General features: G+C 41.3%; 1 protein-coding gene across 10 annotated transcripts in view; it reads left to right on the forward strand.

Moving 5' to 3' along the window:
• ULK4 (unc-51 like kinase 4) overlaps positions 1–24478 on the forward strand; it is a 395815-nt gene that overhangs the window by 195397 nt on the left and 175940 nt on the right. For all 10 annotated transcript variants that reach the window (XM_037890225.2, XM_043540763.1, XM_043540762.1 and 7 more), the window contains one exon: positions 10823–10871. In XM_037890225.2, coding sequence (XP_037746153.1) covers positions 10823–10871 — 49 coding nt within the window. The remainder of the gene's footprint in view (positions 1–10822; positions 10872–24478) is intronic.

A 24478-nucleotide genomic window follows, 5' to 3' on the forward strand; every position in this document is an offset into this window, starting at 1 on the left:
AAATATTGAAGAGTACCAGACCCAGGACAGACTCCTGCGGGACCCCACTAGATCATAGAATCATAGAATAACAGAGTTGGAAGGGACCTCTGGAGGCCATCTAGTCCAACCCCCTGCCCAGAGCAGGACCAATCCCAACTAAATGACCTCCCAGTTTGATAACTACTCTTTGAGTATGGTTTTTCAAACAGTTGTGTTCCCAGCTGAAATAATTTAATCTAGATCAGTGCTTCTCAAGCTATCTGATGTGGGGGACCGGCAATTTTTTTTCCCAATGTGTGCGCAGACCGGCAGCCGATGGCTCACGGACCGGCACCAGTCCGTGGACCACCACTTTGAGTAGCACTGATCTAGTTTGCTTATGAGAAAGTCTTTTGTGTCAGAGGCTTTACTAAAAGCAAAATATACCAAACCTATTGCTTCCCCCCAATCCATTAGGCTAGTAATCCTGTCAAAAAAGGGAATTAGGATGTGGTTTGGCTTTTTTTTTTTTATATAAATCCGTGTTGGCTACTACTTTGTCTAGGTGCTTAAAAATAGATTGTTTAATAATTTGTTCCAGTATCTTTCCAGATATCAAAATTAGATTAAGTGGTATACAATTCCCTGGGTCCTCTTTGTTCCCCTTTGTGAAGGTAGTATGTTTACCCTTTTCCAGTCCTCTGGGACCTCACCCATCCTCCAAGAGTTCTTGGAGGTAATAGCTAATAGTTCTACGGATTGGTTCAGCTATTTCCTTAAGTACCATAGGATGAATTTCATCAGTTGCCATCAATTTGAATACATCTAACTTATCTAGGTATTCTTTAACATGTTTTCCTATTCTGGCTTGTGTTCCTTCCCCCTAGATGTTACTATTAATTGTGGTAATCATCTGGTCACAGTTAACTTTTTTAGTGAAGAATGAAGCAAAATAGGCATTAAACACCTTAGCCTTTTTGATGTGCTACATTATTAGCTCTCCTTTCCTGCTAAGTAGTGGACTTCCCTTCATGTTTCTCTTGCTCCTAATGTATTTATTAGACTCCCTTCTTACTGCCTTTATTATCCCTTGCTAGGTATAACTCATTTTCTGCTTTAGACTTTCTGATCTTGTAACTTCATGCTTGTGCTCTTCTTTTGTACTCCTCCTTAGCAATATGTCCATGTTTCCACTTTTTGTAGGATTCCTTTTTGATTTTCAGGTCATTAAAGAGCTTGTGATGCAGCCATATTGGCCTCTTACTATTATTCTTACTTCTTAGTGGTGTTAACATCTATTGTTTAGAATTCTAACATTTAAACTATACATTCATTTTGTGCTCCTGCTTTCATTAATTTTTAAATTTGTCTATAAAAGCATTTGCTCACTTGTTTCTTCCAGTCAATGTTCCAGAACAAAAGTACAGAATAATTAGGAACTGACTGGAATGCAATCTGATATATTAAGCATGAACTCTTAAGTTGTTTCGTAGGTCTCCAAGCCAATTTCTCTTTTATATGTTGAACTCTGATTTTCCTAGAAGACATTTATTGGTCATTGCATTGCTGCCCCTCCAGAGGGGATATTTATGCTGTGTAATGAGAAATGAAAACACAGCCAATCCTATATTTTAAATAAGAGCCTGTGACTCCATCAGCTGTTACAGTACCAACAAGTGTTGTTTTTGTTTACGCATAGTGGGTGTATCCAGAAAACAAAATTGCATGTACTTATCATGTGTCTTTGGCATTTATTAAAAAATATGTGCCTGCTCTTTGGCAGCCACAAAATACATCCTTAGACCTTGGGTAAAATTTTCAACAGTGACTGATGTCCTTTTTCAAAAGGGGCTGAGGCCCTTGGAAGTTTGTCTCATTGCAAGTTAGTGACATTTAGGCTCCGAAGTCACCTCAGTGCTTTGGAAAACTCATCCCTTTTCTACAGTGGGGATTTGTCACACTTCTGTTAATCACTGGCCAGCCAACAATGTAGCTGCACCAGTGCAAACCCCAAGTGTCGTCAAGAAATCTGCAGTTTTCATTGGTGGAGTTTAGCCCAGTGTTCAAGCAGGATGCATGTACAAAAGTACAATATTTGGTAACCAAACTGATTTAGAAAAATAGAGTGCTGGCATTGTTTTGCTGTTCTGCTTGTCCAACATAGGGTGATGCTGAAGTGCTAAGCACCTGTAATTTCCATTGATTTCAGCAAATTCTCTTTTTCTCTAGATTCAGGGGCATGCACAAGGTGGGCAAGCAGGGACATTCTTCCCCCCGCCCCAACCAAGTCTCCATGTGTCCCTGACCCTGGGGAGGGAGGAAGCAGCAGGGCAGCTGGCTGCTAGCTGAGCTCCTCTTCCTTTTCTTCGTCCTCCCCTTCAGGGGCACCATTTAGGGAGGATGGGGGGCACCTCCCCCCCCCCCCACAAGTTTTGTACTAATAGTCTGCTCCTGGAGCATGCCCTAGCCCCACACAGAGCTCTGACCTGTGGTCAGTTTCCCCTGCTGCACTAGCTCACCCACCTCTCCACAGCCATCTGCCTTCGCCAACCAGCAGCAGCAATGATACGGAGTGACAGTCCTCCTAACCAGTAGTAGTCTTCTACTGCCCAGGACAGCCGCCCCAGCTGGAGTAACAAGTGCCAATGACAGCCTGGCCCCATGGCACAGGGCACCGCACAGCAAGCAAAGCTTTCGGAGGGCTACAGCTGGCCATGCCGTCTGTGATCCCTGGTCTCTGGGGGTGGGGCAGGCAAGGAAAGGGTCAGTCAGAGTGGGAGGGAGAAGCACAGGGTCCCCAATGGTGGTGGGGGAGTATAGGGAAGGGAGAGATGAGGGTATAGGGCTGTGCCATGAGGGAGGGGACACTGAGCGTGGGAGAAGCACCTAAGGGGGAACAGTCCCTAGGACAAGGATACTGAGGGGGGTGACTCAAGAAGGGGGGGGTTAAGAGCAACTAAGGGGGTCTGTTTGCCCTCAGAGAAGCAGGGAGCACCCTCACTTCTCCCTGCGAAGAGACTGGGGACAGATCCTTCTGGTCTAGAGCCATCATGTCCACTAGTGGTTGCAACTTCAAGGACATGTGTGTGTCTGTGCTGTGCTGCAACTTCTAGCAGTGTGTGTTTAATGTGCCCCTCCAAAAGCAGTCAAATTTAATTTCCTGCACACACCCCTGCCTAGGTTGGTATATTATTCCAACCCCAAAACCCCACATTTTACTAGCCTGAACAGAAGGCTAAACTCCAAACCATGGATCTTGCCACAAGTTTTGTATTTCATTGGGAACTGTGAGGGTTCAACACCTTTCATGGTCAGGCTTGTAGTTATCAAGTTGTTGTTTTTCCTTCCTCAATTCCTTTTTTTAATGCTGCTCATGATTTAAGATATGCCCCAAATTAGGTACGCCATATTACGACATACAAGAACTGCAAATTGAAACTAAAGATGTTGGGGGCAAGGAAGGAAAATGTTTTCTCATGTATAGTTCTTTAATCATAATAATTTGTAACTTTGTGCAAAAAGAAATTACAGTAGCAGAGTGTTGCAGGTTAAAAAAACATTTAGTTGGAGAGTGAAGTTGCATCCATTCATAAATACAAAAGCCTTACTACTTCCACTGTAAACATAGTAGGCATAATAACCAACCATTATGAAGATAATACTTGTGAGAAGTATTTCCATAAGTGTTTGACTTTAAATCCAGCTTTATTCTACAGACTTGAATTTAAAATGGCTGGTTTTGGTTCTCTAGTTTAGTGAATTATGGAAGCAGTGTGTTTAAAATTTTTTTAAAAAAATCTTTGCCTTGTGTTAAATTTCATATCATGGGTTTCCTTTTGGCCATAAAGCAAACTAGAATGTCTTAAAAATAAATTCTTCTGCCCATTATTTTAAATCGAAGCACAAGTCCCAGCTCATCCTATTAATGTTATGAAAAGTCAATGATTCAGTGAGAAGGTGGTATTTATTAATATCAGTAAGGTCTGACTGCATTCCTTTATAATATGACACAATCAATTAGAAGTTCTGAGTGCAAGTTGATTATTTAAATATGGGCGTAGATAAAATACTATATACACAGTGTCACGTATGTACAAATAAAAGATAATCCTAAATATATAAAGCATCTGTATATTTTCCAAACAATATGCAATATGTATAACTGATTAATATAATAAAGTATTTTGTCTGTATTTTCCTTTCTGATAACTTATTTGAAGATGCAACCATTTATAAAGTGAGTTCAACGGATGAACTAAAATTCAAATTCCTTTCTCCCTCCTCAATTTTTAAGGCTTTTCCTTTGTAAAACCCAGAATGTTCTCTAAATGATAGCCAGCAACAGAGAGCCTGGTAATCTCTCTCTCTCTCTCTCTCTCTCTCCCCCCCGCCCCCCCCCCAGTCATTGTAATTCAGTTTTAAACTTTGTCACAGGAATGTCTTAATACGCCATATGACTTGACTTCATGCCTTTAGTCTTGCATGCAAAGTTTTCTTTAAAGCCTGCAGCTATTCCACACTTGCATTTTAAAGTTTGCAGTTGACCTTTAAAATCTAAGAATGATCAGTTTTATTTTAGCTGTACTTTGCTGTACATGAACAGAATATATAGGTAATTTATGTAGCTTTTTAATAATCAGGATCCCTTGTATTCCATGACCACAGAATGTGCTTCATAATTAACTCCTTGCCACATAAGCATCCAGTCTAATCTAAATTTGTATTTTAAAAAAGAAAGTGATAATGTTATATTCCTGATTCTAGTCTGTGCTCCAGCCACTTTGTGCCATTCCACACCATTACAAAAATGCTGTTAACCTGGCAGATTGGGCCTTGGAGTTTCTCCCATACACAGAGAGATGCTTGGGTGGCGTAGAACTACCCATGGTTTTCCTTTTTCCCAACTGCTGTCCTGGAGGCATGGCAGGGACTCTCCTATGACCTGGTGATGTACAACTGCTGTAACAGCCTCTTGTGACCATTCGAAGCTGGATCAGATAAGTTCAGCCTTCCTGTTGCTGTAACCTGTGTAAAGGATCTGGTAGAGCACCCCCAAGGTTTGAGTGTCTTACCGTTGACTTCACAGGGTCAAGAATTTGTCCTTAAATTGAGTTTTCTTCTTTAACTTTGAAATATTCATATTCCTTTTTATAAATTGTATTCCTCTTTTGCATTGTATGTTTTATATAGAACATATTGTATTGTTTGTGTATATGTTTTTACATATTTGTATGTGGAAGGGAAATTGACTACGTTTGAGTGTCAGTGCACATGAATTATTTTCACGTGTGTCTGCGCAACTACCATGGCACTTTGTATCCCATGTTTTGAGTTGATTAGCAGATGTGCTCCATCTATGTCTATATACACATGTCAGCTCTGCAAATTCTAAATATCTGATGTGTATTTTAAGGGACATAAGGGAAAAAAGTAATCAGTACTAAGTTTCAGGTGAGGGCAGAGGGGAAAGAAATAACAAACGTTACATGGAGTAGGAGAGCAGAACTTACTTTCTCAATTTATTTGCCTGACCTCTCAATAATGCTTATTTTTCCGAACACAAATGTGGCTATTCAGTTGAAAAGCATGCTCCAGTTTATTCCCTGCCCTTCTTCACAGTAAAGTTGTCTTCAGATATTTTTATTGAATGTGAAGATTAGCTAGAAGTACATCATTGTACAACAAATTGCTTGTTAACCAGAATTTAACTTCACTACATAACAGTGCATGGTGTTACAAAATGTTCAGAGGTTCAGATATGAAACTGAACCCTTAGGAGAGAATTTATTTTAGCCAAAAATCTATAATATTTATTTCACTTGAAATTATACTATATTTCAGTGTAGTGTGCTAGGTCAAATTCATTTTTGAGTTATGTTGCCTAAGATAATCATGCTGATACAGTGCTTGAAAACTGTCCAGTGGAATGGTACTTTAAAAAACCTGATCTTGTTATATTGTTATAAAGTTAGTTAGGTTGTGGCACTTTGTCTCAAACCTTTTCAGGATAAATGCTTCCTCACTGTGCTCTGCAGTTGTGTGTTTCTTTCCCTTGGGTACCTAGCTCTGTCCTCCAAGAACTGCGATTTATATGTTAAAGTTACCAGAAGCACTGCAGGTATGCAGAAAATAAGGTGATTAATAGAAAATAAGTTAATTGCAAATAATGACAGACTTGTAAGGGTGGGGAGAAATGTTAATTTAAGTTTAATTATTACTCTGTGTTTTTATAGTTCAGAGAGAAACATAATACATAAGGTGTGTGTACAGGTTTTGGATGGCTTACAAGTTTGAAATAAGGAGCCTTGTGATTCTCAGTCACCAATTCAAATCCATCTTGAGATGACAGTTAAGTGGCTTATATGAAATGAGTACGTGGGGTCAGTTGAATTCCTAGCAGTCATTGAGGTCTTCATCATCAAAAACATCCTTAAAAATTGGTACCATTTTTAATAACCTAAGAGAAGAGGCCAGTGATGGTGGTTCTTCGAGTGAGGGTCCCTATTGTATTCCACAAGGATTTTGCATACGTGCACCATGCATCTGGAGCCAGAGGATTTAAAAATAGTGTCTGTTGGTCCACGCATGTGCCCCATGGTTTTGTCCGAGGTGATAAAGGACAGGGCAGACCGACTGTGTCTCCAGTTCCTTCTCACCGCTGCGTGGTCCTGGTTGAAACAATCAGGATCCACTTATGTGTGGTGCATTTTAACAAAGTTGTATATAGTTAGTTTTTACAGAATTTCACTGTTTTGATTGTTTTAAATAGTTTTTAGTAGTTTTAGAGTAGAACAGATAGTTGGGGGCTTATTTTTTCTTTGTAACCCCTCCTCCCCTGTACCCACGCATGTATACTAGACTATGCCAAAGACCCCAGGCTTTAAGATTTGTGCCTCCTACCCACGTATCTTTAGTAAGGACGAACATCAATGCTGTCTCTACTGCTTGTGAGAGGGCCACATCACATCCAGATGCAGTGTCTGCCAGTCCTTCCCCAGCTATACCTGAGAAGGTCGGGCTCTCCACCTCCAGAAGCACATCATGGAAGTTGCCATAAGGCCTCATTTGAATCCAGGCTGGGGAAAACCTCCCCCGTACACTGGCCTGAGACATCCAGGAGTGCCCCTCCAGCTACAGAGTCAGAGTCTGACACTGGTGGTATCACCACTATGGACCCCATACCAGGGCTTAGTCAGGAGGTGAGGAACCATGACCCTAAGCACGGCAGTAAGACTTTCTGCCAGCCCAAGAAAGGGGACACTCCTTCCACAGGCTCCAGCCGTGGAGGGGGAACACATGCCAAGCATCATAAACATGAGAAGAGGCCTCACAAGAAGGCAGATCCACCTGTACTGGGTACAGACCACCAACACTGACAACATCAGTGCCCCATAAAACAAGAGACCATTCTGTTTCGGGGAGGCCCATCGTTCCAGTGCTGGTACTGGGTACAGAGTGGGTGCCCTTAACTCCTGGGAGACTGGGGAGAGTGTCAGAACCCCAGGACATGTTTGTTCTGGGAGACGTAGTATCTCCACACTTTTCTGGACCCTCTCTGCCTCTAGGGAGATTATACCTTCTCATCAAGATGTGCTGCATTCAGCACAGAATCTAATTGCAGACTTGCTCAGCAGACAATGTATGGTCAATCTTGAGTGCGAACTCCACAACACTGTATTATCGGACATCGTCAACAAACGGGGAACTCTGATCAGAGACCTTTTTGCATCCGCAGTGAACAGAAAATGCAGTGCATATTGTTCCAGTAGGGGCCTGGGTCATCACTCCCAGGGTGACGCCCTCATTCTCCCCTGGCCGAACCAATTCAATTACGTCTTCCCTCGTCTCCTGCTCCTACCACGGGTACTCCACAAGATCAGATGAGATGAGTGACAATCACCCTAATCACCCCCTGGTGGCCCAGACAGTGCTGGTTTCCCAGCCTCCTTTGTATGTCAGCTTGTCCCCCAGTTCCCATCCCCACCTTCCCAGATCTACTGATGCAGCACAACGGCAAGATCAGACATCCTAAACCACAGGTGGCTTCACCTCAGAATGTGGTATTTGGATGGGCATCTTCTCTAGAAAGGACATGTTCATCAGAAGTGCAAAACATCCTCTTTAGCAGCAAGAAAGAATCCACTAGGCTTTGTTATGGGGCCAAGTGGAAAAATTTTGCCTGCTGGCCCCCCAAAAAAGGGACTTTCCCCAGAAGTGGTGGGGATTCCCCTCCTCCTGGACTATATCCTGTTTTTGAAAGCATCCAGTCTTATCTTCAACTCTCTCAAGGTCCCCCTAGCGGCAATTAGCACCTTCCACTCCCCAGTGAAGAACACTGTCTTACACACCTCTTGACTTCTAAGTTTTGGAAAGGCCTCATCAGAACCTTCCAACCCATAAAACCCAGAGCTACCTGCTTGACCTCAACCTTGTTCTATCTGCACTAACTAAACCACCCTTCAAACCACTGTCATCATGCTCCGTGTCCCTCCATGCCATGAAAGTCCCCTTCCTTGTTATCACTTCACCAAGAAGGGTCAGTGAACTTGGGGCCATGATGGCAGACCCTACTTTCGCAACTTTCCATATAACTAAAGTCTCCCTGCACCTGTATCCCGAACTTCTGCCAAAGGTCGTCTCCCAGTTTCATGTTAATCAAAACATTCACTTACCTGTTTTCTTCCTGAAGCCACATGCCTCAGAAGAGGAATGACGACTCCACTCCATCAAAATATGTTGGGCCTTGGCCTTTTACCTGCAGAGGAAAAGGCCAATCAGATAATCCCCCAGACTGTTTGTTGCAACAGCTGAAAGAGTGAAAGATCAGGCAGTCTCAACAAAGAGAATCTCCAAGTGGATTTCAGGGTACATTGCACTCTGCTACCAAGTATCTGGCATGCTGCCACCCACTGGGGTTCAGACTCATTCCATGAGAGCCCAGGTTTCAACTCTCGTCTCCACCTACAAGTACCGCTCTGGGATATACATAGAGCTACAGGAGCCAAGCTGGACTTTGTGTAATTGCTGTTTCTGGCTGCTATTGTGCTACTAGGCATAAGAACTGGTATCAGGGAGACTGTCTTCTATGATCTCAGTGCTCCCCCTGCTGACACCCTGATAGCAAAGAAGAAAAGAAAGAGCAGCCTCCCTGAAATGTAAGGGTGTGGAGCTGGGCAGAGCAGGTTGGGTATGGGTAGATGTTGAAAGGGACAGGGTCAGATTGTGGGGGAGCAGGGCGATAGGGACAGAAAAGGACAGGCTGGTGGGACATGAGTACTGGTTAGGAGGGGTTAGGTTGGTGGAGGACAAGTACTGAAGAGTTTACACTAATAGAGCAAACTCCATTCCAAAATCTGGAATTGACCTCAGGATTTCAGAGTCTCATCATTACCCTATGGTCTAGCAAATAGTAGCTATGAAATCCCCTAGCAAAGTCTGAGTCTCACCGTTTGCTTGTGGCTCGTCTGCATAGTATTACTATACCAAGTATTCTGAAAAAGTAGATTTTAGGCATCTCCAGTTTGGCAACCAAAATTAGTGGACACTTTGGATAGTTTTGGCCTTGATCTCTCAATGCTTCAGATCCTCATCTGTACAATGGGGATAACAATACCACCTAATCTCATGGGGATGTTGGGAAGATCATCATTGTCTCTTCATGCTTCACAAACATAAATGGTGAAAGCACCAAATGAAAGCCCATGAGAAAATTAATAATTCTGTATTCAGTGGCGTGGTTTGGATGGTGTGTGGTGACTAAGCCATGGTGTAGCACATTGAGTGATGAGGATAAAATGAAATATCGAATAGCTTCCCAACCAGTGAGCACCATCCATCCTGTGCACTGAATGAGGCAGGAATCCTGTGGAAAAAACAGTATGATATAGTTTTAACTGCTTGATCACATAATGTAGAGATACAAGGGGGTCAAATTAAGGTGGTAAAAGCTATCTTAATGTTGGCATTTTTGAACTTCTAGTGTTTGACGTTGTGGTCTTAACATTCTTTTAACTTAGTTTGATTTTTATATGAGGTAAGTTATTAAGATTAAATTATTAAAACAGAGTAGAACACTTTTAAAGCAAGTCAGATTTTAGCCATTTGGAAGTAAGGGACCAGTTCCTGTTAACTCTCATTGATTTGAGTGGGAACTTAAAAGGAAGCAAATTAACCCATGGTTACTTCACAAGGATGTTGTGAAGGTTAATTTATTAATACACATAAAACATTTTGCAGTTGTAGGATGAAAAATGCTGTGTAAATCTAAATTGTTGTTGCTGTGGTCCTTTTTCTGAATATTCCCCTCTTATGATATATGATCTGTATCTGATTTTTATGGAGAAAATATTTAGAATATGCTGGTTGATCAGTTCCCAATACTTTTTTTTTTTTTAAAGAAGATGCTGCAAATTCATTGGACGGTATTATTTTAGAGTAGAGAAGATATTTAATTGGGCATACATACAAAATTACCACACAGCATACTTATAAATTCACTGTATGCTTTGTGGTCTATTAGTTCAAACTATTTCACCATCTACAATGCCTGTTTAATAGTATGTTTCTGAATTTTAATTAATTTCTGCCATTTAAAAAATATTAATTTTCTTACTGTTCCACTCATTTGCCTCACATCAGTAAGGCCAGCCCAAGGAGTAATTTCCACTGAAGAATTACATTGCTGTTTCTATTTAATAGCTGGAGTGGAATTCCTTTATATGAAAAGTTAGTCAAAGAACGAGGTTCTAGGTCACAGATTTTAGTATCAAAGACTTCTGCTGCACTGCTCCCTGTGTAAGTTCATTGTGTTAAATAACAGATCATTAATATAAATAAAAATGTGTTTTAATTATTTTTACAGCCTTGTTGAAGAAAGTAATCTTGTTCCTGTACTTTTCCAAGTTATTTTGGTAAGAACACATTTTATATATAATTTTAAACAGCTTTAAGCAAATTTGTGTAGCATACAATGAAATGGCCTGATTAAAACATTCTGTTAATAAATATTTCACTTGTATACATATGCCTTTATATATATGAGTTGTATGAGTCTCCTCAGGTTGTTCAGCTTCATGATATCTATCAGCATAGAAAACTCTAGCATATACTTAACATACAGACTTATATGTGTAATGTAATCAACTATTTGCCATAGCAAAGATCTCCTTTCATGAGCCAAAGGAATTCCCTTCTTCAGATCTTAGTCAGCTTTGAGTTTTGAGTACTATACTGCATACTTGCTATCCATCAGCAAAGAAATAATCTCCATTACTACTAGACAGCATCAGTTTGGTTTCATTCTATAGTTTCAGAAAACTGCCTTCACATACTCTGCTTATGCTGATAATGCTATTCCTGCCAACTCCAGATACCCGCCTTTAGCTCCTTTTCTTTTGGTACAAAAAGTCCAGGAGCATATTTTGGGTAATCACAGGCTAAGTTGAGAAAATTAATTTCCATCTCCCGAATATAGTTCTTCTTGTAGAGAAGATCACAAAACACTGGTAGATAGCTCATGTTACTGGAGTATAGAAGGAATATTTCTCAAACAATCCACTGACTCTGTGTTAGATACTGTGTTACTACTTGAAGTACCGCAAGAAGGATATCACAATTAGTATAAAAAAAAAAAAGTATACTATAAAAGAGGTGAAAAGGCTTGTGTATTTGGTATGATAAGTATGTTTACATCTTATATGTTGCAGAAATTGTTCAAAGGTCCATTTTTCTCTTTTCTGAAATTGTATGTAAGTGTCTGCTGTAGTTCTTCCAGTGGTGCAACTGGAAACTACACAGGGGTTAAGAGGAACACAGGAACTGTGACTATTGGTGAGATCACAAGAGTTGTCAGGCAAGTCCAATATTCTGTTTTTAACAGTGGTCACTACCAGACTCTTCAGAGGAAGCTGCAGTTATCCCAGTAATGGAAAAATTTCACTTGTTAATCCCCTGATCAGAGGCTACTCTATTTAAAGATTGGTATTCTTCACTTAATTGTCATCAGCTTCACTGAGGGAATGGCAATGGCTTCCAGCAGCACCACCTTAAACTTCTGCATGCCCATCTGAAAGGGGAACATTGTGTTGATTCCCTTGCTTCTAATACAATTAAATCCCCGCTTCAATACTAATAGAACATCTCTTCTAGATCAGGCTTGTAATAATGCTCCTAAAGAGCAAATGGTTAGCCTTTTAAAATGGCTTAGATTGTACCAAATGAAAGGTAGTTTCAAAACATTTCCAAAGAAAGCATAGGCAGACTCCACACTTTCCTTCCCTCCCCACACTCACACACAGTGGAGTCATAAATGTAAGGTTCCTCACAGGCTAGAGACCAAATTTGGAGCTACTTGTTAAAATATTGATAGCATATAAGTATATCACTGATCATTTCCAGTTCTCTCTCATTCCCTTTTTACTTGTGTTTTATTGACAAACTCATACTAGGGAAATGTTATGTTGTGTTAGTGTGCTCTTGATGAATACAAAATATGTGTGATTTATGGAGGTCAAGCCCATTGTGTACTTTTTATTGTAACTTCCTTGAAATTTAATCTTATTCAGGGTAGAAGTTGTTCATTAATGTGGTTCTGAATCAGCTTTGATTTTTCCCTGCTTAGGTTTAAGTATTTTCATCTTCTCTTTTTCATTGAAGTGATTTATTTCATTGCCTATTATATTAAATTACTTTAATACCAAATAACCCAGATAAACCTTTTTTTATTTAAAAAAAAAAAAAAAAAAAAAAAAAAAAACCCAAACTGTTCATTGATGACAGATTTTTCCAGTGGCATTCAGAATATTGCTGTCATCACATTTTATATACATTCATGTATACATAAATCTTTGAGAAGCAATTCTTGTGGCAAATATAAACAATAAAAACGAAGGTTACACAACACAATTTGGACAAATGATTAGTTCTGACCTGGTTTAAGTCCTACTTATAAATAGTACTTGAAGAAAGACACGGTAAAATACATGAATCAGATGTTTCATAGGAAGGCATACAACAGACTAACACTTGAAGTTTAACTCTCAAAACTCTGGCATTTTGCTGATTGCCAACCAAATGAATTTTTAGAAGGAAATACTGTATATAAAAGATCAATAGCTACAATCTTAGTAGAGTTAATTGTAGAAATCTGTCTCAGATTTAGGAGAAAAGATTTAATGATTCTTTTGTTTCTAAAGATAATAACCTTTATCTGAAACAGTAACCTCCGGTGTCTGAGGTCCATTGTGTAGAAATGGGAGAAATTGGAGTCAGTCAGTAATTTTGTTTTCATTTCATAAGTTGATCTAATATGGTCTCAAACTAGTTTCTAGAGAATAAAGAGAACATTAACTAGCTGAAAATTGTCTGTAAGACTGTTGATCTGTGAAAATGTCATAGGTATCCTATACTGCTCGGGTGTGGGAATGAATCACAATTTTTAGGGTGAAATTTTCCTTTTTCAGCATGCTGTGTTTTCCTAAGAGAGGTTTTGTAGTTGCCTGTGTTACCATTGGGACGCTCCCCAAAAGTACCCATGGTTGTGAGGCGCCTCTCCACTACCTGCCCTTAGTGTGAAGCAGTCTTGTCTGTGCCTGTTGTAGATCAGCTCCCTGAAACCAACAGCCTCTGGCAGCACAAGCACTATCTTCCAGGCCTCCACAGGCCTTTCTGTGTCTGTACAGGTGTGATAGGCACATACTAACACCCAAATTCTCTGGGTATTTCCTGCGATGTCCAGCCCCTTATCCCCTGAACACTCACAGAATTACCAGGACTGCGGTTCCCAAAGGAACTGTACACACCAGCTCGTAAGATTTAACTCAGGACAATCATTATGCTTAATATCACAGCACTTAAATATTTTTACTGTGAAAACAAGAATAAGTTTATTGTCAAAGAATAAAGGCTCACTATTTCTTGAATAAGGATATTGGAAGCGAACAGTTAATATAAAACAAAATCATAACATGCTTTCTAGGCACTTTCAACCAGGTCTGGTTGAGGCCCCTTTTTCATGAAGCAAAATCGCTGTCCTTTTACATCTCCAGTGCAAGTTGCCAGGATGTCATCTTAGCCTCCCACAGTGGAGCAAAACTTTGATGTATATCCCCAGATAGAGATCTCTCTCCCACACCCCCATCCTCCTTGCTGGTGACCAGTACTGTACCTTGATACAGACTATAAAAACATGAGACACTGGCTTTCATTTGAGACTTCACATAACATTCTTTGGTGAACTAAAATTTACATGCCAGACCCAAGAGATCCCTGTAATCCCTCTGCACTCCCTTGCCAGTCAGTATTAAGAGTTACTTGCATTATATCCACGTATGGCAATCCTCTTCCTCCTCTTCCCCCCCGCCCCCCTGCCCTTGCCTTCCAGTGGACCAGGCTCGGAAATTCCCTAAAGTGGAGCGCTTACTTCCCTATCAGACCAAATCTAGTCAACCAGGGAAGATTTTGAGACTCACATGCAATTGTAGTAAACTTGCTCTTTATTTACCTGGGAGGACAGACAGAGAGAGCAGTTTATGATAGCTGTTGTTCTCTATGACCTCTTTTTGATGTGAAAGGAAGAAACTAATGCTTGTAATAAACAGCTCTCCCTAGCTGACCTTGGAAAATTACCTGTCAGTTATGGAAGAGCAAGAAAGATGCTAAGGCTTTTAAACGGTTTTGTTTGTTGTGTGCGTGTGCATACGTACAAACTTGTCAGTGTGAGTGGGAAAGAAGTTGAGGTTGGATAATTGATTCCTATTTGTCTGGCAACAGATAAGAGCATAACAATAATAATTTACGTATCTAAAGATCTCAAAATTCTGTATAAACATTCATTAAGTCTCACCATACCCTGAAAGGTAGATATTATTTTACCCATTTTACAGATAGGTAAATTGACACCTAGAGTTGTTAACTGACCTGTATAGTGTGACATGGAGAGCCAGTTAGATAATTGGAAATAGAACCCCAGTCTCCTCATTCCAAGCCTAAACCATGTTACGCTAAGAAACTGTAACTTTGATGTGAAGAACAAAAGAGGAGAGAGAGCTTGTTTGTACCCTGAGCAGTGTCCCAGTTTTCAGCATAAGACCCTTTTTCCTCTTGTGTGGTTTCAGAGTATGTTAACTTTTCTGCTAAATCAATAAACTTCCAGAGACAGAATCTGCAACTTTGCTTTGCAGAGTTTGAAATACATTGTACTATAAAAATCAGTCAGTGTTTGGTATTGTACTACTCCATTTACTTCTGCTTGTATCTCCCTGTGTCTGGGACTAATGGGCGGTCTGCACGGATGAATGGACTCCTCAGCTGCTAGAATTTTGGCTCTGATAATAATTATTAATAATTTTTCCTCTAGTATTTCCAAGATTGCCCCTTCTCAGGAATAGCTTGCCCCAAACTTTCCACTCTTTCTCTGTGTCCATCCATCAGGACATGGACTTTTCTGCTCTGTAGGAATGGTTTATTCCCAAAATAGGATGGCAGGGAAAAAGTGCCTGGATTGTGGCAATAGTCTTACCTGTTTCTGAGGTGATGTTGTCATGCCTCTTCTGTAGTCAGCTGCCTCTTCGATGGCCTTGGTACATACTGTCTTTTCAGCCTCCAGAGAATCAGTGGGGGGCTAGCGTGAACCTGTTTTTACACTAAGATGGGGGCAGGAATGCTTTGATGCAACCCTTGCCATAGCGCTTTTGTAAGGCCTACCAGGATGGCAACAGCACCTCTTTGGTTAGAGCCTCTCCTTTCTTTACCTTCACCAGTTAGGAGCAAAGTAAAGAAACAGTCCTTGGGGACTGTAACAACGTTTATAGGGGTAAGGGTAGGTTAATTCTGTATGTTCACTCAGTCCTTGGCCTCTGTGCTGAAACTGCCATGAAAGGTAGCAATTTGCATTGAATTAACAATACCTATGAGCATAACTCTGTTGTCATGAGCATATATCCGCTCAAACTGGACAGACTACCAATTCCTTTCACACAGGCTAAGCAGCTGTCACACTGAAACTTTCATTCCCACCTAACCTGGGTTAGATTTTTACTGGGGGCCTAGACAGAGCAAGCTCCCATTACCGATCACCTGAGCAATGCAGTGCTCCATAAATTTTATACCTAAAGTTCTGATGACTGGATAAAATTCAGGCACCATGCCACTTCACTGAACTTGAGTATTGTCAAAAATAATCAGAAAAAAATATAGAATGGATATATTTGCAGAAGGCTGCTGTGTTTGATTATTGGTTTTGATTAAACTTAATAGAAAACAAAATCTGTGGGTTATAAATGTTCAGATTTTTTTTCTTTGATAAGTATTAAAAATAGAAGAATGTATTCATGCATTCAAGAATTGCAAATGCTTTCTCTGAATATTTTAGGGAAACTGACAAAAAACAGAAATAAAGGGGTTTTTTAATAAAAAGAAAATACTACAACAATAAATAGCTTTAGTAAGAAAACCAGGGTCTGAAGAATTGAGTGTCCAAGGAGAAAGACAAGGTTGGAGATGCATTTGCTGGAAGAAGAGCCTAGGGTTCTTTCAGAGGAGTCTGAGTATAGGTACTTTTCCAAAAGAAGTACTGAGAATGGAATAAATAGTTATTTGGCTGTTGTTGCACTTATGAAGAGTTAACCAGAACAAACTATAAACATGGTGGTTCTTCGAGCAGTTGCAGAGATGTATGTCACTGAGGTGTGTTTTCCAGAACCAGAGGCTTTTGCCTAGCAGTACCCATAAATGGGCAGTGCTTGCACCTCGTAGCTGTGGCTCCTCCCCTCATTATATGAGGCAGCCGTGCCCAGCTCCCCCCCCCCCCCCCCCGCCCAGTTCCTTCTCACCGCCTGTGGCAGGAGTTCGAGCTCTGTGTGGTTATAGTCTCTCAACTTCACATTTAGGGCAAATCTACACTAAAAAATTAAGTCAACCTAAGTTACGTTGATGTACAGCCACTGCAGTAATTGAAGTAGTTTTACACATCCACACTATGCTCCTTGTGTTGGCTGTGCGCATCCTCACCAGGAGCACTTGCACCCATTTAATTGCCAGTATGGGGCATTGTAGAATGGTTTCTGAAAGGCAGCAACAATCGATGTAAGTGGTGACTTCAAATCAGCTGCAAGCCCAGGTCTCGGCAGTCCTCCTCCTTGCAGAAATGCTGGAATCCTCCCTTCTGGGTACGTCTTCCAGAGCGCCAAACCAGGTTTCGACTTAGCTGAGACCCTTGTCCTCATCACCAGATAATGCTGTGCTGCCTGGTTCATCCTCCCCTTCTATTCCGGAGGACTTCAAAACGTACCAAGATCTTTTATGCCGTGTAGCCGCATCCCTGGACATCAAGGCAGAGTTTTTCCAGGAAAACGCACACAAACTGGTAAACATTCTACAGCCTGCTGTCCCTGGGAGAGTGGCCCTCCTGGTCAATGATGTGTTCCTCGAGCCATCGAGAGCCCTGTGGAGTACACTGGCCTTGGTATCACCAATAGCTATGTGCACAGAAAAATGTTACTTTGTTCCCATGCAGGATTTGAAGGGTTGTATTCCCATCTGTCTCCAAATTCCCTGGTCATAACAGCACTAAATGACAGGGCCTGGCAGGGTAGGTTCAAGTCTACCCACAGGACAAAGACTCCAAGTGGTTGGATCATCTGGGCAAGAAGATCTACACCTTGCCGTCCCTACAGATGAGGATTGTGAATCAACAAACTTTGCTGTCCAAGTATAATTTCCTCAACTGATCAGCAGTGTCTAAATTTGAGGACCAGTTGCTTGAGGCCTCGTGAGGTGTTTCAGGCATTTGTTGCATTCAGGCATTCGTTGGTGGCCATAACATCCTTGCAGTCTGCTCTTCATGTTGCAGACACATTGGCCAGGGGGATGGCATCTGCAGTTACTATGAGAAGGGCTTCCTAGTTGCAACACTCTGGGATTGCTTTGAATGTTTAGCAAGCCATTGAGGACTTGCCCTTTGATGGCTGAGTCTTGTTCTCACTTTGCACTCCTTTAAGGATTCAGGGGCTACCTTGAGGTCCTTGGGAGCACACATACCATCCACACACAGACGCCACTATGGGATGCAGCAGCAGCAACAATATTGCCCTCAGCATTCCTTTGTGCAACCTTTCCCCCTGAAACAACAGGACTACCCTAGAAAGAGGGATAGATCCCACAAGAGGAAGCAGTCAGGGTCAGGCTTCAGACAGTCCACATGCCCTTTCTCAGTGCCTGCTAATCACCTGACCCCTTAGTCCAGAGCACTGGTCCAGTAGTTACTCTGCCCTCTTTGTCTCCCTGTCTCTTTGGGGGCTGGCCAGCTCATATTTACAGTGCTTGGCACTCAATTACTTCTGACAACGGGGTCCTAGACACTGTCAGATTGGTCTATGCAGTCCAGTTTCTCTCCATACCCCTTTTCCACTCCCTTCCCCATCCCTCTTCAGGGACCCTCCTCACAAGACACTGCTCATTGAGCTGGTCAGCTCTCTGCTAACCTTGGGAGCGGTGGAAATAGTTCCACGGTGTATGGTCACGGTGATAGTGAATCTCAGAAAGAAGGGAACCCATATCTTCCTGTATCTGAACAACTGGCTGCTGACGGACAGGTCCAGAGAAGAAGTTCTTTCTCACATAGACACTACACTGCGCTTGCACAACTGGGTCTCATCCTAAATACTGGGAAGTCAACTTTGGTTCATGCTCAGAAAATAGAGTTCACTGGGGCCTTAATAGACTGTGCGAGTTCGAGTGTTTTTACTTTCTGACCATTTTCAGTTGATTCACCTTGGTCTGCAGTTTCAGCCTTCCATGACAGTTCAGATGTGCCTGATACTCTTGGGCCACGTGTCTGCTTGCACGCAGGTGGTCCTGCTCACAGGGTTGCATCTTCAACCTCTTGAATGTGGCTCAGGATAGTTTACCATTTGACTCTCCACCCCTTGGACAGATTGGTCCATCTACCTCAACTGGTCCTGGATTCCTTGCAGTGATGGATGTTTCTGGAAACTGTATTCCAGGGCATTCAATTTGTCCAGCCCCTACCAATCAGGTCTGTTTTCAGCAATGCCTCCCTGATGGACTGGGGTCGCTGAAATTTCAAGATCTGTGGTCAGCGCAGGAGGCCTCACTGCAGATCAACGAGCTGGAGCTTTGGGCCATCAACAATGCCTTCCTGAATCACATTGGGGCTCAGTATTTTGCATACTTATGGACAATATCACCGTGATATATTTTGTGAACAGGAAAAGAGGAGTACACTCCAGGGTCCTCTGCCAAGAGGCAGTCAGGTTGTGGCAGTTCTGCACTGAGGAGCATATCACTCCAAGAGCCAATCAGTTGCCCAGCACACTGAATCATCTCATGGACATCACCAGAAATTATTCCCTGAGTCATGAGTGGTCCCTTAAGACAAGTGCCCTGCAGGTCATCTCTGCAGCTTGGAGCATTTTGACAATCAACCTGTTTGCTACAAGGAACAACAGAAAATGCCTTCTGTTCTGCTCTCTTGAGGGTCTCAGTCTGGGCTCCCTTCCATCTCAGCTGGCAGTTAGCTCTTCTGTACACTTTTCCTCTGATCCTGATCATTTCACAGGTCATTCTCAACCTGAAAGCGGGTCAGGCCAAGCTCATCCTCATTGCCCCAGCCTGCCCAAGGCCGTGTTGGTTCTCTGACCTTGTGCTGTGGATTCAGCTTCCCATAATCTTCCTCCCGATCCTGACTTCCTCATGCAGAATCACAATCATCCCTGGCATCCTGAGCTCAGCTCCCTGCATCTGACTGTGTATTTGCTTCGTGGTTGAATGAGGAGGAAGAGTGTTGTTCAGCAGCCTTCAACAGGTTCTGCTGAACAGTAGAAAGTCTACTATTTGGCTAAATGGAAGTGATTTGCTGTGTGGTTGTTGGCCCACAGAGTTCAACTGATGCTGGCCTCTATGCAAGACGTCTCGAAGTATTGCTGCATCTTTGGTTGTTGGGCCTTGCGCTTAGCTCATTGAGGGTGCATCTGGCAATGATTTCTGCATTTCATCCCCCCCCATTCTTGGAAAATCAGTCTTTTCCAATGCCATGATAGCAAGATTCTTAAAAGGAATCCTTCATCTCCATCTGCTGGTCCAAGACCTGGTTCCACTGTGGGACCGGCAGCCTTAATGGGACCTCCGTTTGAGTCCCTGGAATCTTTTCGCTTCCCACTTTTGTGTGGAAAAAATTCATTCCTGGTTATAAAAACATCTGCAAGGAGAGTCTGTGAATTGCAGACTCTGATGGCAGAACCTTCTTACACACAATTCTCCAAGGAGAAAGTGACTTTATGGCTACAGCCAACATTTTAGTATTGAGTGATTTCTGGGTTTTTTGAACCAGATAATATATTTACCTTTGTTCTTTCCTAATTCACATTCATCTCTGGAGAAGCAGCATCTCCATATGTTAGATATTAGTTTTCTATCTGGACAGGACTAAACTATTTCATGCTTCACCTTGTCTGTTTGTGTCATATGATCAGCAAGCGGCAAGCAGTCTCTTTACAGATGATCTCTAAACGTCATAAGACTGCATATGAAATAACTTCAACTATGTCTCCTCAGTGGGTGCAAGCTCATTCTACGAGAGTTCAAGCTACATCAATAGCGTTCCTCAGTGATTTGTCAATATTGGACCTAAGTGTCCACACAAGGAGTCATACCTAGAGTCATGCAAATCTGCAGATATACGCATCTCTGGACCATGTTTGCGGATCAGATGCAAATACAAATTTTGTATCTGCGCAGGGCTTTAATTATACCAATATAACTATAGTGTTTTAAATTTACACTTTGGGTTATACCAAAAAAACACTTTCTCATGTAAGTAAGACTTCAGAGCCGAACTCTTGGACTAGCCAAGCTTGGGAACAAGGCTGTGTCTGGATTTTGTTTCATTTTGCGTGCCTTTTGTAAACAGTACCAAACTACAGGAAGTGCGTAGGTTCAGAGCAGCTACAACTTGTATTTGAAGCAGATTGAGGAAGCATCCTGTTCACATTTGGTGTCAGATATCATGTCTTTTTTTTTTTTCTGTTAAGCCTCACTGAATCACAGAAATGTAGGACTGGAAGGGACCTTGATAGGTCAACTAGTCTAGTCCACTGCATTGAGGCAGGGCTAAGTATTATTTAGATCATCTTTGACCAGGTGTTTGTCTAACTTGTTCTTGTTCTCCATTTGAGGCCTTATCAGTGCTCAGTAGAATGAAAGAATTGCTTCTTGTATCTTGCTTACAACACTCCAGCGAATGCATCCCAGAATGATGTTCACTTTTTTTCAACAGTGTTACATTGTTGATTCTTATTTAGTTTGTGATCCACTATAACCCTGAGATCCTTTTCTGCAGTGCTCCTTCCTAGGCAGTCATTTCCCATTTTGTATTTATACAGTTGATTATTCCTTCATAAGTTGTAGAACTTTGTATTTGTCCTTATTGAATTTTGTCTTACTTATTTTGGACCACGTCTCCAATTTGTCAAGAGCATTTTGAATTCTAATCCTGTCCTCCAAAGCACTTGCAACCCTTCCCATTTTTATGTCCTCCACAGACTTTATAAATGTACTCTTTATGCAGTTATCCAAGTAATTTGTGAAGATATTGAATAGAAATGGACCCCGGACAGATCCCTGCAGAACCCCATTAAATATACCTTTTCAGCTTGACTGTGAACCATTGATAACTACTCTTTGAGTACACTTTTCCAACCAGTTGTGCACCCACCTTATAGTAGGTTCATTTCTTTAGGCTTTATTTTTCTAGTTGCTTATGAGAAGGTCATATGAGACTGTATCAAAAGCCTTATGAAAGTCAAGATGTATCACGACTACTTTCCTCTATCCACAAAGCTTGTCACCCTATCCAAAAAGAATATTAGGTTGATTTGACATGATTTGTTCTTGACAAATCCAAATTGACTGTTAGTTAACACCTTATTTTCTTCTATGTGCTTACAAATTGATCATTTGATTATTTGCTCCATTATCTTTCTGAGCACTGAAGATAACCTGGCTGGTCTATAACTCCCCTGGTTCTTCTTATTCCCCTTTTTATAGATAGGCAGTTTAGGCACTATATTTGCCTTTTTACAATCCTCTGGGATCAGTCCCATCCTCCATGAGTTCTCAAAGATCATCACTAATGGCTCAGAGATCTGTTCAGCCAGTTAAGGATTCTAGAATGTATTTGGTCACGCCTTGCTGACTTGAAGACATCTAACTTGTCTACGTAATTCTTAACTTGTTCTGGCCTTATTTTAGCCTCAGATCCTATCCCATTTGCACTGATGTTCACTATGATAGTCATCTGATCACTGTCTACCTTTTTGGTGAAAACTGAAACAAAAAAGGCATTTAACACGTCAGCAATTGCTGTGTTTTCTGTTGTTGTCTTTCCCTTCTCTTTGTCTAATGGGCCTATCCTGTCCTTGGTCATTCTCTTGCTTCTAATGTATTTGTAAAATGTTTTCTTGTTATCCTTATGTCCCTAGCTAATTTGGTCTCATTTTGTACCTTGGCTTGTTAATTTTGTCCTTACATGCTTGTGTTGGTTTTTTATATTCATCCTTCATAATTTGACCTAGTTTCCACTTTTTGTAATTACTCTTTTTTTTATTTTAGGTCATTGAAGATCTACTAAGTAAGCCAGGGTGGTCTCTTACCATACTCCTCTCTTTCCTGCACATTGGTATAGTTTGCTCTTGTGCCCTAATAATGTCTCTTTAAAAAACTGCCAACTCTCCTGAACTTTTTCCCCCGTGAGACTTGCTTCCCCTGAGATTTTACCTACCAATTCTCTGAATTAGCTGAAATCTGCCTTCTTGAAATCCATTGCCTTTTTTTTTCTGCTACTTTTCCTCCTACCATTCCTTCGAATCATGAACTCTTATAATTTCATGGTCACTTTCACTCAAGCTGCCTTCCACCTTCAAATTCCCAACCAGTTCCTCCCTATTTGTCAGAATCAAATCTAGAACTGCCTCTCCCCTATCACTTTCTCCACCTTCTGTAATAAAAAGTTGTCTCCAGTGTATTCCACTGCATTATTACTCTGCTGCATTATCTTCCCAACAGATGTTTGGGTAGTTGAAGTCCCCCATCACTATCAAGTCCTGTGCTTTGGATGATTTTTTTAGGTGGATGAGGCTTTTTTTTTTCTTTTTTACAATAACTTTTTTTTTCCTTTTAGGTGGTCTATAGTAGACCCCTCCCATGACACCATCCTTGTTTTTTACCCCTTTTATTCTTACCCAGAGATTTTCAACAGGTCAGCCTGCAACTTCTATCTCAACCTCAGTGCAAGTGTATACATCTTTGATATACAAGGCAACACGTTCTCCTTTTTGTCCCTGCCTCTCCTTCCTGAACAAGATATACTCTTCTTCACCAATATTCCAGTCATGTGAATTATCCTACCAAGTCTCTGTGTTGCCAGTCACATTGTAATTATGATTATTCACTAGTATTTCTAGTTCTTCCTGTTTATTCGCCATACTTCTTGCTTTAGTGTACAGACATATAAGATTTCCATTAGATTTCCCCTCTATATTCCCTTTTATCTCTCCTTTGCAAAAGTGTTATAAAAAAGGAAAAGTATTGGTGAGAAGATTAAAAAATGGAACAGGATCTCATCAGTTCTTCCATTCCACTTAGCCTCAGTTTTCTGCTTGGGGTAGGCAATCAGCTATTCTCTTGAGCGAAGGGGTTGGAAGACAGGACTGGTGAGATGCAGCTATTTCCTCTTTTCCCCCCCAGGAGCCAATAGGGGACCAGCAGGGTTGGGAGACTGTGGCTGGTGGATCCTAATCAGAAGTTAATGCAAAAGACAAGACTTAAAAGTTCATCTCCCTCCCCAAGCCTCCCAGGCTGGCTGTGTATCTCTTGGGGCCACCATGTATCTACCACTCAGGACAGCTATGGGTGTCTGCAGGGATGCAGGTGCTTGTCCCTGGTCCATACAGTCAGCTGTAGATCTTCCAGGATTGCTATTTGAAGTAGTAGATCTTCTATGTTCAGAAGGAAGCATAACATTCTGCTGCCACTCTGTTACTCTGGCAGATGCACATATAGAAGACGCCAATGACATAAGCACTAGAGCTTCTCACTAGAAAGTCAATGATTGTTCCTTAACTCAGCCTCAGCTTCTAATTTTTAAAAACTAGTATGACTGAGAACAGCTAATGCAACCCATGTTTTAAAAACAGGGAATTGACTTTTGTTTGAATAGCTTTATATGTGATATTTTGCACTTGTTGAGAGATTCAATACTACTTTAAGAAAGCAAAATGTAATGGTTTATTTAGCAGTGCTCCAGCAGTACATTGCAGATATTGTGGAATGGCTGCATTTCGGAGCTATCTTAAAGTTAGAGAAGAAGAATGGTTTTGTGAGTAATGTGTGGGACGGTTAGTCAAAAGCATTAGGAGTTTATTCATAGTTTTTCCGCAGACTTCCTGTGTGACCTTGACCGTGACACTTAATCTCTCTAACACATTTTTCCTATTTATAAAAT

The sequence above is a fragment of the Chelonia mydas genome, chromosome 2 (assembly GCF_015237465.2).
Source record: "Chelonia mydas isolate rCheMyd1 chromosome 2, rCheMyd1.pri.v2, whole genome shotgun sequence".
NCBI lineage: Eukaryota > Metazoa > Chordata > Testudines > Cheloniidae > Chelonia > Chelonia mydas.